The following is a 13,496-nucleotide window of genomic DNA, read 5'->3' as shown; positions in this document are numbered from 1 at the left end:
ATGTTTGATATTTATTAGGATCCCCATTAGCCGCTACAAAAGCAGCAGCTACTCTTCCTGGGGTCCACATGAAACATGACATAATGCATAGTACAGAACCTGATTAGTCCAGGACCGAACTATATACATTGAAAATGTCACACATAGCCTACATATCTGTTCTCAGATATAACTGTGGATGGGTCATAATTCAGATTTCTGTCATACTGTTATCATCATAAAACATTTCCTTTTCTCATTGCAAGAATTGACTCAACCAAAAAACTCTACCATTTTAATAACCAAAAAGAGGTAGAGGTAAAATAACTAAGCTGATATCTAGGATGTGAGATGAGACAAAGTCTCAAAGCATTTAGGTAAAATAACTAAGCTGATATCTAGGATGTGAGATGAGACAAAGTCTCAAAGCATTTAGGTAAAATTACTAAGCTGATATCTAGGATGTGAGATGAGACAAAGTCTCAAAGCATTTAGGTAAAATAACTAAACTGATATCTAGGATGTGAGATGAGACAAAGTCTCAAAGCATTTAGGGAAAATAACTAAACTGATATCTAGGATGTGAGATGAGACAAAGACTCAAAGCATTTAGGTAAAATAACTAAACTGATATCTAGGATGTGAGATGAGACAAAGACTAAACATTGAAACTGTGTCTTGATTTACACATGAAAGCCGTTGATTGTCTCTCTCTTTATTTCAGTGCATCAAGACCTACAACACTGACTGGCATGTCGTTAATTACAAGTATGAGGACTACTCTGGGGACTTTCGGCAGCTTCCAAAGTAAGCCTGTTGTTTAGAACGGTGTCTTGACAGTACAGTGTTGTATATCATGTAACCAAGTGATGATTTCCTCCTGGGCAAGTTAGTACAGCTACCCTCTTTGTGCCAAGATTTCACACTAAAATGCACGCACACAGAAACACGCACACACACACAGCTGTCAGACAGTGTCAGGCTGTCTGTAATCTTCTATCAGCCTTAGTTGCTGATTGGGGAGGAGATTTTGGCATTGGATACCCTACAAGGAAATGCAGGTTTTATGTTTTAACCAGCAATAACAATGGATACTTCCTGTTCAAGCCAAACTCGCGTTATTCCTGGAGCAGTGGGATTTAGTCAGTGTGGAAACTAACCCCGGTTCTAACAGTGTCTCATTAGTTCCAGGAATATGGTTTCCGGTGTCATCGTTGTGGAATTTGGACATAAAACGAAGCTGCCCCAACCTTGAGACTTGCCATTGATGTCACCATTCAGTGTCCAGGGAGGGAAATTGAAACAATGAAATATGGCATGACACTAATTTTTACAGTGGTTTTCCTGGGTTGAATTAGTTCAAGGTTCCTATGTAAGTGGGACTTGTAAAGTACATTACATTCGGTTTCATTTCTTATAACAATCAATGACCTCTGATAGATAATGAATGACCTCTGACCTCTGATAGATAAGATCACATCATACTTTATTCACATCCTTGTGTTTTACAGCAAAGTGTCCAGACCAGACAAACTGGCTGTCCACGTTTTTGAGGTTGATGAAGATGTCGATAAAGATGAGGTAAGTGAATGTCTGTAGAAGGTTACAAATAACAAACTATTTAGCTAAGCTACTTGTGTTTATTCCTATCAGCACACAGATCTTAAGTTTTTACCTCAACTCTTGACCCTCAGCCTTGCCCACATGCTCCATGTACAAATAATTTTAAATCAAATAATCCTCCATACAGACAGACAGACAGACAGACAGACAGACAGACAGACAGACAGACAGACAGACAGACAGACAGACAGACAGACAGACAGACAGACAGACAGACAGACAGACAGACAGACAGACAGACAGACAGACAGACAGACAGACAGACAGACAGACAGACAGACAGACAGACAGACAGACAGAATAATTAATGAAATGTTCATGCTCCTCTAAGACAGTCCAGCAGCTTTCTACACTGCCAGAAGGCCCCGGTATCTAAACTCTTTACTCCTAGAAACCTGTATTACCTAGAAGAACACCCCTTCTGAGTCTCACAAGCATCAAATCCTATTTCAAGTTTTCATTCAGACTACGACTGATTTGGCTTTCCTGGTCCAATCACAGTTGTTAAATGTCTCCGGCAAAATATGAAAGATTTCTGTGTCTAAACAGCACATATTGTGCCTAAATAGTACATTTTGTGTCTAAATAGCAGGTGTTGTGTCTAAATAGCACATATTATGTCTAAATAGCACCTGTTGTGTCTAAATAGCATGTGTTATGTCTAAATAGCAGGTGTTGTGTCTAAATAGCACGTGTTATGTCTTAATAGCACATGTTATGTCTAAATAGCACATGTTATGTCTAAATAGCATGTTGTGTCTAAATAGCATTTGGTATGTCTAAATAGCATGTTGTGTCTTAATAGCACGTGTTATGTCTAAAGTATAAAGGGTAATTAGCTGCAAGATTTTGGTTCACTGGCCTCCTCTCAAATGGTCTCAGGTTTTCTTTTTTTCTTCTCATGCAGAAGTTCATGTGTTCATGGTCCGAGGTTCCTCACTCCTTACAGCTCATGGGTTTGGCCCTTTTTGTTGTGAGCAAATTATTTTACATTTAGTGACTGCCTGATTTATACAACTGTGAAACCGTAGCTAGAACCCTTTGGTCTGTGAACCATAGAAATGTCTGATTCTGCTGTGAACAGTGTAAATTAGTCTTTGTTGGCCTTGAAAGGGCTTGTGAGACAGGGAGTCAGTGCACACGAGGGAGGCTATGGAGTCACCTGCGTTCAAGCCAACTCGGAAGAGAGGCTGAATCACGGATGCCTGTAGAACCCTCAGAGGGATGGTGTTCTGCAGAGCATGACCTGAGGCAGTCTCTTAAATGGCTAGGGTCATGTTGACATTTGCATCTGTCACATACGTGTGAATTATGTCTCCTTTATTTCGTGTCAGACAATGCCCCCTACAGGTCTTTAGAGTAATATTTATTGAGACTTGAGTAACCTTATTCACTTATCTGTGATTTAGGCAAATGGTTTGTTGAGCCGAGAGACTAGCCCAGGTCACCAGAGGTCAGCGCCTGACCACTGAACCCTGCAGTCAAACACAGTACAGTATGAAGATAGGCAGAACCTGCTTCTCCAATAGGAATTCCCGATCATGCGATGTCATGGCGATGTCATGGCGACGTTGGCTAGCTAAGTCTGCCTGGTCTGCTTGGTCTGCCTGGTCTGCCTGGTCTGCCTGGTCTGCCTGGTCTGCTTGGTCTGCTTGGTCTGCTTGGTCTGCCTGGTCTGCCTGGTCTGCCTGGTCTGCCTGGTCTGCTTGGTCTGCCTGGTCTGCTTGTTCTGCCTGGTCTGCTTGTTCTGCCTGGTCTGCCTGGTCTGCCTGGTCTGCCTGGTCTGCCTGGTCTGCTTGGTCTGCCTGGTCTGCCTGGTCTGCCTGGTCTGCTTGGTCTGCCTGGTCTGCCTGGTCTGCTTGGTCTGCCTGGTCTGCTTGGTCTGCTTGGTCTGCTTGGTCTGCCTGGTCTGCTTGGTCTGCCTGGTCTGCTTGGTCTGCTTGGTCTGCCTGGTCTGCCTGGTCTGCTTGGTCTGCCTGGTCTGCTTGGTCTGCAAGCATTCCCGGAAGTCTCGCGATGTTGCGTCTCTGGGTTTAGAAACTCTGTGCCTCAGTGAACATTAGATCTGACAGGGGAGGGGCATTAGGTCTGACAGGGGAGGGGCATTAGATCTGACAGGGGAGGGGCATTAGATCTGACAGGGGAGGGGCATTAGATCTGACAGGGGAGGGGCATTAGATCTGACAGGGGAGTGGCATTAGGTCTGACAGGGGAGGGGCATTAAGATCTGACAGGGGAGGGGCATTAGGTCTTACAGGGGTGGGGCATTAGATCTGACAGGGGAGGGGCATTAGCTCTGACAGGGGAGGGGCATTAGGTCTAACAGGGGAGGGGCATTAGATCTGACAGGGGAGGGGCATTAGGTCTAACAGGGGAGGGGCATTAGATCTGACAGGCGAGGGGCATTGGATCTGATAACAAGACTCCTCCCAGCTCACCCTTCACCTCACCTCTCTCCCACACCACTGTAAGAGAATGTTCCCAGGCCCAGCAGCCGAGAGTGTCCCATCTATAGACCCCTCAGCAGTCTCTTGCAGGGAAGTGGGCTGAGCAGATGATAGTTAAGAAAGTGACCCTTTTCTCCTGAAATCCCCAAATAAGTCCTCACTTGCTCACTCACTCACTCACTCACTCACTCACTCACTCACTCACTCATTCACTCACTCACTCACTCACTCACTCACTCACTCACTCACTCACACACACACACACACACACACACACACACACACACACACACACACACACACACACACACACACACACACACACACACACACACACACACACACACACACACACACACACACACACACACACACACACACACACACACACACACACACACACAGAGAGAGAAACCCCAGCCCCATGTCTGTTCATGTATTTAAAGACAATAGCATTACCACAGGCAGGGAGGGGTAAAACGTTTATGGTCGAATGTGTAAATGATTATGGAAATATTCTGCAGTGTATTGCATCTAAGGTTGATTGATGCAACAGTTTTGTTCATCTGGTTGTTTGGGTGTTGCCAGGCAACATTTGCGGAGCTTTGGGGTTCACTGAAAGTAAACACAAGTAAAATGTCGGGTCCTCTGGGGACTGGTGTCTTCTGGCCAGAGGGTGATGACTGGAAGCAGGCCCTGAACGTTTCCAGACCCTCCTCAGATGAGTCGATGATATGCTCTGCCAACACCTTTAAATACATTTTATTGGATGAGAAAGAGAATAGGAATCATGTCATACAAAGTCATATTATAAACCCATTTCATTATTGTCAGTTTCTAAAAGTATCTGGAACATTGGGTTTTAACTCTGTAGTCTGTCAAAGAGAAGAGGCTTAAACACTCTGGGCATGTGTTCTGATCATGAAGACCTGATGGAGACCAGGCCAGGGGTAAAACGCTGGTGCCCTGTCATCTCTACGCTTACTACTCTCCTAATTGACTTATTTACACAGATCATTTACGCCTATGGAAGTCTTCATGGAATAGAGATGGTAGCCATGTGTTTTCGTCATATGTGCCCTTTGCCAATGGATTGGATGCTTTCATGGTATACCTAAGAACTGGGATGATATGGTCACGTCTCAGTGCAGAAGCCATGGAGAGGGGCTGTTTATTTGGGTTCATAGTGGAGGTTTGTTGAATATGCTGGCTGCTTGTTTGGAATCAAATAGACCTACACTCTTAGAAAAAAGGTGCTTTCTAGAACCTAAAAGGGTTCTTCTGCTATACCAATAGTAGAACCCTTTAAAGAACCCTTTTTGGTTCCTTTCCACATAGGGTTTTACATGGAACCCAAAAGTGTTCTACCTGGAACCAAAAAAGGTTCTACTTGGAACCAAAAAGGGTTATCCTATGGGGACAGGCGAAGAACCCTTTCGGAACCCTTTTTTCTAAGAGTGTACATCAAACGGAGGTTTTTCTCATCTCGTCTTCCATGTCTCCTATACTGACATTTATATCAGCCACAGGATCAAGGGGCGTTGCACAGTTTGGCAGAGAGTGAGCACAGTAATGTGTTGATGTGGTGCAGTGTATGTCATTGTGTGTTGTCTTGAGTGTGTCTGAGCCCATTTCCATGTCTCTTCCAGGACACAACCTCCCTAGGTTCCCAGAAAGGAGGGATCACCAAGCATGGCTGGCTGTACAAAGGCAACATGAACAGTGCCATCAGTGTCACCATGAGGGTGAGTGATCCTAATGAGGATGATGACACTAGCTGTCTCTGTGAGGAATGGTTTTTACACGGTGTACCAGATGTATCGGGATGAGCAATAGTCCGTTCTCGTGTCTCCAGTGACAGAAGGAGGAAGCTAGATTTTCATCAACACCATTTATCAGACAAACTGATGGAATTTGTGAAATACTAATGGTGTTGACTTCCTCCTAACCATGCTGGGGCAATTATCTGAGCCCAAATTGTGCCTCTTGTTCTCTAATAATAGAAATGGGATTGTTATTGTTTTACTGTACTTTCCAGTCTTTCAAGAGGAGGTATTTCCACCTAACCCAGCTGGGTGATGGCTCTTACAACCTGAACTTCTACAAGGATGAGAAGATCTCCAAAGAACCCAAAGGAACCATCTTCCTGGACTCATGTATGGGAGTTGTTCAGGTGATATTGTGAACCTTGTATCTGGCAATGTGCTTTGACACCATAATTGTTAACGTTATATGGGATGAGTTCAGGTCATCTAGACGGACATGCTTCCTTTCCAAAGATGTTACTTTCTAGAATATATGTACCTGTGTAAAATCTTATATGATCAGTAAAACTCAGCACAAGTTAAAGCTAACAACAGAGCATCAATGAGGAAATGTTTCTGTCTGTATCACTGCTGGGACCCTTCCCCAATCCCCATTTATGTCATACTACCATGCACTTTGCAGCAGGCCAGCAATTAATACCACATACTATAGCTAGCAGGCACACATCTCCCAGTCCCAACACAGGCTTGAAGCATCATTATCTGTCTTCTACACACAGATGGATGTAAAAGTCATGTTTTTACTGACCAAGCATTCAGCTCACATGAATTAGATGCATTAAAAGGAGTCATCAGTGTGGAGTTGAGAGCTCGGCCAGGGCCTCTCTTGTCTCTTGCCCTACAGATGTGGCTTTTATTTCTGCCAGTGAAGACGAGTGGGAGTGTGTACTTGGTATGGAGTGGATGGCGTGGTCCCTTGAGTGGGTTGGTAAAATATTCAGACCCCTTCCCTTTTTCCACATTTTGTTACATTACAGCCTCATTCTAAAATGGATTAAATACCCCATAAGGACAAAGCGAAAACAGGTTTATATAATTTTTTTCTAATGTTTTACACAAAAAAAAAACTGAAATACCTTATTTACATAAGTATTCATACGCTTTGCTATGAGACTTGAAATTGAGCTCAGATGCATCCTGTTTCCATTGATTATCCTTGAGATGTTTCTACAACTTGATTGGAGTCCACCTGTGGTAAACTAAATTGATTGGACATGATTTGGAAAGGCACACATCTGTCTATATAAGGTCCCACAGTTGACAGTACATGTCAGAGCAACAACTAAGCCATGAGTTTGAAGGAATTGTCTGTAGAGCTCAGAGACAGGATTGTGTCGAGGCACAGATCTGAGGAAGGGTTCCAAAAAATGTCTGCAGCACTGAAGTTCCCCAAGAACACAGTGGCCTCCATCATTCTTAAATGGAAAAAGTTTGGAACCACCCAAACTCTTCCTAGAGCTGGCCGCCCGGCCAAACTGAGCAATCAGGGGAGAAGGCCCTTGGAGGTGACCAAGAACCCGATGGTCACTCTGACAGAGCTCAAAGGTCCTCTGTGGACATTGAGAACCTTCCAGAAGGCCTTTATGGTAGAGTGGCCAGATAGAAGCCACTTCTCAGTGAAAGGCACATGACAGCCCACTTGGAGTTTGCCAAAAGGCAACTAAAGACTCTCAGACCATGAGAAACAAGATTCTCTGGTGTGATGAAACCAAGATTGAACTCTTTGGCCTGAATACCTAGCTATCTGTTTCGCCTTGGCTACCCAGCAATCTGTTTAGCCTTGGCTTGCTAGCACGTTAGCTGTACACACACTTGTTTGTATTGATGTCCTGGCCGGTGTGGCCTTGTCTTCTTTACCTTTAGCGAATTGTGTCTGTCGGTCTATGTTTCTTATCTAGGAGTAAACGTATTGCCGTTTGGTTTCGCAGGTTTCTTCAAATGTAATGCTTTGAGCCAATAGCTGGTCTTTTGGAGGTACAGACGGTAAACCTACGGCACGCATTCCACAACTGAACTGGACCGTAAGGTTGATGACCAAAACATTGCTTTTGTAAAAAAAAACTTTGTCAACTTTGTACGGAATATTGTATACTAGTTGAAGAACTCCTCGTTTGCCGGCGGATCAAGCTAGTTGACAGAACAGATTATAATGGACACCGGTATGTCGTCTGCGTAGCAGTGGTGGTTTTAATGGACACCGGTATGTCGTCTGCGTAGCAGTGGTGGTTTTAATGGACACCGGTATGTCGTCTGCGTAGCAGTGGTGGTTTTAATGGACACCGGTATGTCGTCTGCCTAGCAGTGGTGGTTTTAATGGACACCGGTATGTCATCTGCCTAGCAGTGGTGGTTTTAATGGACACCGGTATGTCATCTGCCTAGCAGTGGTGGTTTTAATGGACACCGGTATGTCATCTGCCTAGCAGTGGTGGTTTTAATGGACACCGGTATGTCGTCTGCGTAGCAGTGGTGGTTTTAATGGACACCGGTATGTCGTCTGCGTAGCAGTGGTGGTTTTAATGGACACCGGTATGTCGTCTGCCTAGCAGTGGTGGTTTTAATGGACACCGGTATGTCATCTGCCTAGCAGTGGTGGTTTTAATGGACACCGGTATGTCATCTGCGTAGCAGTGGTGGTTTTAATGGACACCGGTATGTCGTCTGCGTAGCAGTGGTGGTTTTAATGGACACCGGTATGTCGTCTGCCTAGCAGTGGTGGTTTTAATGGACACCGGTATGTCGTCTGCGTAGCAGTGGTGGTTTTAATGGACACCGGTATGTCGTCTGCCTAGCAGTGGTGGTTTTAATGGACACCGGTATGTCATCTGCCTAGCAGTGGTGGTTTTAATGGACACCGGTATGTCGTCTGCGTAGCAGTGGTGGTTTTAATGGACACCGGTATGTCGTCTGCCTAGCAGTGGTGGTTTTAATGGACACCGGTATGTCATCTGCCTAGCAGTGGTGGTTTTAATGGACACCGGTATGTCATCTGCCTAGCAGTGGACACTGTACTGTCTGAAGATCTGGCCAAGTGGGAGTATGTAAATGCTTGTAAATGTGGCAATGCATGCTATCCCCTTCACTCTGATCTGTGTTTCATTTAGCCCGAGATTTGACATTATATTGGCAAGATAATGTGCCTAATTATAAACCACAACAACTGGCCTTGGAGGGGATCTGCTCTTAGGTAATTATAGGCATATGGTGTGACATCATACCCCCCTCTGCCTCAAGCTGCTTCAGCACGCTTCTCCCCGCTCTTTTATGAAAGACAAACACACACACTCGCACACGCACACGCACACACGCACGCATGCACACACGCATGCACACACACAGAGAGAAAGTCACTGGCCACGTCCCACGTCCCTCTCTCACTTGGTGGACCTCCTCTGTGTGATCTGATCTGAGGTCTGGTGACCTGAGAGACATCTCCAACCATTTCCTGTCACCACCATCATAATCCATCCCAGCGCTCCTCAGACTTTCCATGATGATAGAACCACAGAACACATCCAAGATTCTCCTCCCCTCTCCTCTCCTTCCCTCTCCCTCTCCTCTCCCTCCTCTCCCCTCTCCTCTCCTTCCCTCTCCCTCTCCTTCCCTCCTCTCCTTCCCTCCTCTCCTTCCCTCCTCTCCTTCCCTCTCCTCTCCTCCCCTCTCCTTCCCTCTCCCTCTCCTCTCCCTCCTCTCCCCTCTCCCTCCTTTTCCCTCTCCTCTCCCTCCTCTCCCCTCTCCCTCCTCTCCCCTCTCCCTCCTTTTCCCTCTCCTCTCCCTCCTCTCCCCTCTCCCTCCTTTCCCCTCTCCTCTCCCTCCTCTCCCCTCTCCCTCCTTTTCCCTCTCCTCTCTCTCCTCTCCTCTCCCTCCTCTCCCCTCTCCCTCCTTTTCCCTCTCTCTCCTCTCCCCTCTCCCTCATTTTCCCTCTCCTCTCTCTCCTCTCCCTCCTCTCCCCTCTCCCTCCTTTTCCCTCTCCCCTCTCTCCTCTCCCTCCTCTCCCCTCTTCCTCCTTTCGCCTCTCCTCTCTCTCCTCTCCCTCCCAGTATAGTGATAATCTACTCTCCACTCACAGTTAATGTGTTATTTAACGAACCCAGTATAGTGATAATCTACTCTCCACTCATAGTTAATGTGTTATTTAAAGAACCCAGTATAGTGATAATCTACTCTCCACTCACAGTTAATGTGTTATTTAACGAACCCAGTATAGTGATAATCTACTCTCCACTCACAGTTAATGTGTTATTTAACGAACCCTGCTTATTAGTCCCTTGATGATGAATCCACTCTGACTCCTGTCCCAAACACCCCTTAACTAGTGTTTACTCTACTGGCCTTGAGCTAATGACTCTCCCTCCCATTCACCTCCCTCTCTACAGGCCCCTCTCTGCAGGCCGAAAGGCTCAGCCTGATGTTATGTGGAGCTATGATTTATATAGAAACATTCAGGCAATATTTTGGGGAGGTTGTTTACACAACAGTGGAATGACTACACCTCAGCCTCCCATGGTAGGATCTCCTGGACATTTGAATGAACTCTATAATAACCAAAGCCTGGATGCATATCCGTAATCAGCCAAGGTGGTTAGTTTATGGTGGCTGACTGAATCACCAGCTTCGGAAGGTGTGTAATTGAGACGATCTGAGGCCGACCTGAGGTAGTGACATCATTCTTTCTGGCTGATTGGGGGCCATAGGTCAACTCCACGGTCCAGTGCTGCTGGCAGACTCAGTTCCCTTTATAAGAGCCCAGCTCCAGTGCTGCTGGCAGACTCAGTTCCCTTTATAAGAGCTCAGCTCCAGTGCTGCTGGCAGACTCAGTTCCCTTTATAAGAGCCCAGCTCCAGTGCTGCTGGCAGACTCAGTTCCCTTTATAAGAGCCCAGATCCAGTGCTGCTGACAGACTCAGTTCCCTTTATAAGAGCTCAGATCCAGTGCTGCTGGCAGACTCAGTCCCTTTATAAGAGCTCAGATCCAGTGCTGCTGGCAGACTCAGTCCCCTTTATAAGAGCCCAGCTCCAGTGCTGCTGGCAGACTCAGTTCCCTTTATAAGAGCTCAGCTCCAGTGCTGCTGGCAGACTCAGTTCCCTTTATAAGAGCCCAGCTCCAGTGCTGCTGGCAGACTCAGTTCCCTTTATAAGAGCTCAGCTCCAGTGCTGCTGGCAGACTCAGTTCCCTTTATAAGAGCCCAGCTCCAGTGCTGCTGGCAGACTCAGTCCCCTTTATAAGAGCTCAGCTCCAGTGCTGCTGACAGACTCAGTTCCCTTTATAAGAGCTCAGATCCAGTGCTGCTGGCAGACTCAGTTCCCTTTATAAGAGCCCAGCTCCAGTGCTGCTGGCAGACTCAGTCCCCTTTATAAGAGCTCAGCTCCAGTGCTGCTGGCAGACTCAGTTCCCTTTATAAGAGCTCAGCTCCAGTGCTGCTGACAGACTCAGTCCCCTTTATAAGAGCCCAGCTCCAGTGCTGCTGGCAGACTCAGTTCCCTTTATAAGAGCCCAGCTCCAGTGCTGCTGGCAGACTCAGTCCCCTTTATAAGAGCTCAGCTCCAGTGCTGCTGGCAGACTCAGTTCCCTTTATAAGAGCTCAGATCCAGTGCTGCTGGCAGACTCAGTTCCCTTTATAAGAGCTCAGCTCCAGTGCTGCTGGCAGACTCAGTTCCCTTTATAAGAGCTCAGCTCCAGTGCTGCTGGCAGACTCAGTTCCCTTTATAAGAGCTCAGCTCCAGTGCTGGCAGACTCAGTTCCCTTTATAAGAGCTCAGCTCCAGTGCTGCTGGCAGACTCAGTCCCTTTATAAGAGCCCAGCTCCAGTGCTGCTGGCAGACTCAGTTCCCTTTATAAGAGCCCAGCTCCAGTGCTGCTGGCAGACTCAGTCCCTTTATAAGAGCTCAGCTCCAGTGCTGCTGACAGACTCAGTTCCCTTTATAAGAGCTCAGCTCCAGTGCTGCTGGCAGACTCAGTTCCCTTTATAAGAGCTCAGCTCCAGTGCTGGCAGACTCAGTTCCCTTTATAAGAGCTCAGCTCCAGTGCTGCTGGCAGACTCAGTTCCCTTTATAAGAGCTCAGCTCCAGTGCTGCTGGCAGACTCAGTTCCCTTTATAAGAGCTCAGCTCCAGTGCTGCTGGCAGACTCAGTCTCCTTTATAAGAGCTCAGCTCCAGTGCTGCTGACAGACTCAGTTCCCTTTATAAGAGCTCAGCTCCAGTGCTGCTGGCAGACTCAGTTCCCTTTATAAGAGCCCAGCTCCAGTGCTGCTGGCAGACTCAGTCCCTTTATAAGAGCTCAGCTCCAGTGCTGCTGGCAGACTCAGTTCCCTTTATAAGAGCTCAGCTCCAGTGCTGGCAGACTCAGTTCCCTTTATAAGAGCTCAGCTCCAGTGCTGCTGGCAGACTCAGTTCCCTTTATAAGAGCTCAGCTCCAGTGCTGCTGGCAGACTCAGTCCCCTTTATAAGAGCTCAGCTCCAGTGCTGGCAGACTCAGTTCCCTTTATAAGAGCTCAGCTCCAGTGCTGCTGGCAGACTCAGTTCCCTTTATAAGAGCTCAGCTCCAGTGCTGCTGACAGACTCAGTTCCCTTTATAAGAGCCCAGCTCCAGTGCTGCTGGCAGACTCAGTTCCCTTTATAAGAGCTCAGCTCCAGTGCTGCTGACAGACTCAGTTCCCTTTATAAGAGCCCAGCTCCAGTGCTGCTGGCAGACTCAGTCCCCTTTATAAGAGCTCAGCTCCAGTGCTGCTGGCAGACTCAGTCCCCTTTATAAGAGCCCAGCTCCAGTGCTGCTGGCAGACTCAGTTCCCTTTATAAGAGCTCAGCTCCAGTGCTGCTGGCAGACTCAGTTCCCTTTATAAGAGCTCAGCTCCAGTGCTGGCAGACTCAGTTCCCTTTATAAGAGCTCAGCTCCAGTGCTGCTGGCAGACTCAGTTCCCTTTATAAGAGCTCAGCTCCAGTGCTGCTGACAGACTCAGTTCCCTTTATAAGAGCCCAGCTCCAGTGCTGCTGGCAGACTCAGTTCCCTTTATAAGAGCTCAGCTCCAGTGCTGCTGACAGACTCAGTTCCCTTTATAAGAGCCCAGCTCCAGTGCTGCTGGCAGACTCAGTCCCCTTTATAAGAGCTCAGCTCCAGTGCTGCTGGCAGACTCAGTCCCCTTTATAAGAGCCCAGCTCCAGTGCTGCTGGCAGACTCAGTTCCCTTTATAAGAGCTCAGCTCCAGTGCTGCTGGCAGACTCAGTTCCCTTTATAAGAGCTCAGCTCCAGTGCTGCTGGCAGACTCAGTTCCCTTTATAAGAGCCCAGCTCCAGTGCTGCTGGCAGACTCAGTCCCCTTTATAAGAGCTAAGCTCCAGTGCTGCTGGCAGACTCAGTTCCCTTTATAAGAGCCCAGCTCCAGTGCTGCTGGCAGACTCAGTTCCCTTTATAAGAGCTCAGCTCCAGTGCTGCTGGCAGACTCAGTCCCCTTTATAAGAGCTCAGCTCCAGTGCTGCTGGCAGACTCAGTTCCCTTTATAAGAGCTCAGCTCCAGTGCTGCTGGCAGACTCAGTTCCCTTTATAAGAGCTCAGCTCCAGTGCTGCTGGCAGACTCAGTTCCCTTTATAAGAGCCCAGCTCCAGTGCTGCTGGCAGACTCAGTCCCCTT

At 47.2% G+C, this 13,496-nt stretch overlaps 1 protein-coding gene across 7 annotated transcripts in view; it reads left to right on the top strand.

Annotated features, from left to right (window-relative positions):
* Positions 1-13,496, top strand: part of LOC139538975 (dedicator of cytokinesis protein 9-like) — a 198,091-nt gene that overhangs the window by 104,774 nt on the left and 79,821 nt on the right. For all 7 annotated transcript variants that reach the window (XM_071341595.1, XM_071341588.1, XM_071341594.1 and 4 more), the window contains exons 4-7: positions 704-786; positions 1,491-1,560; positions 5,699-5,794; positions 6,088-6,222. In XM_071341595.1, coding sequence (XP_071197696.1) covers positions 704-786; positions 1,491-1,560; positions 5,699-5,794; positions 6,088-6,222 — 384 coding nt within the window. The remainder of the gene's footprint in view (positions 1-703; positions 787-1,490; positions 1,561-5,698; positions 5,795-6,087; positions 6,223-13,496) is intronic.

The sequence above is a fragment of the Salvelinus alpinus genome, chromosome 14 (assembly GCF_045679555.1).
Source record: "Salvelinus alpinus chromosome 14, SLU_Salpinus.1, whole genome shotgun sequence".
In the NCBI taxonomy this organism is placed as follows: Eukaryota; Metazoa; Chordata; class Actinopteri; order Salmoniformes; family Salmonidae; genus Salvelinus; species Salvelinus alpinus.
The sequence above is the reverse complement of the archived record's forward strand: the minus strand, read 5'-3'. Positions and strand labels throughout refer to the sequence as shown.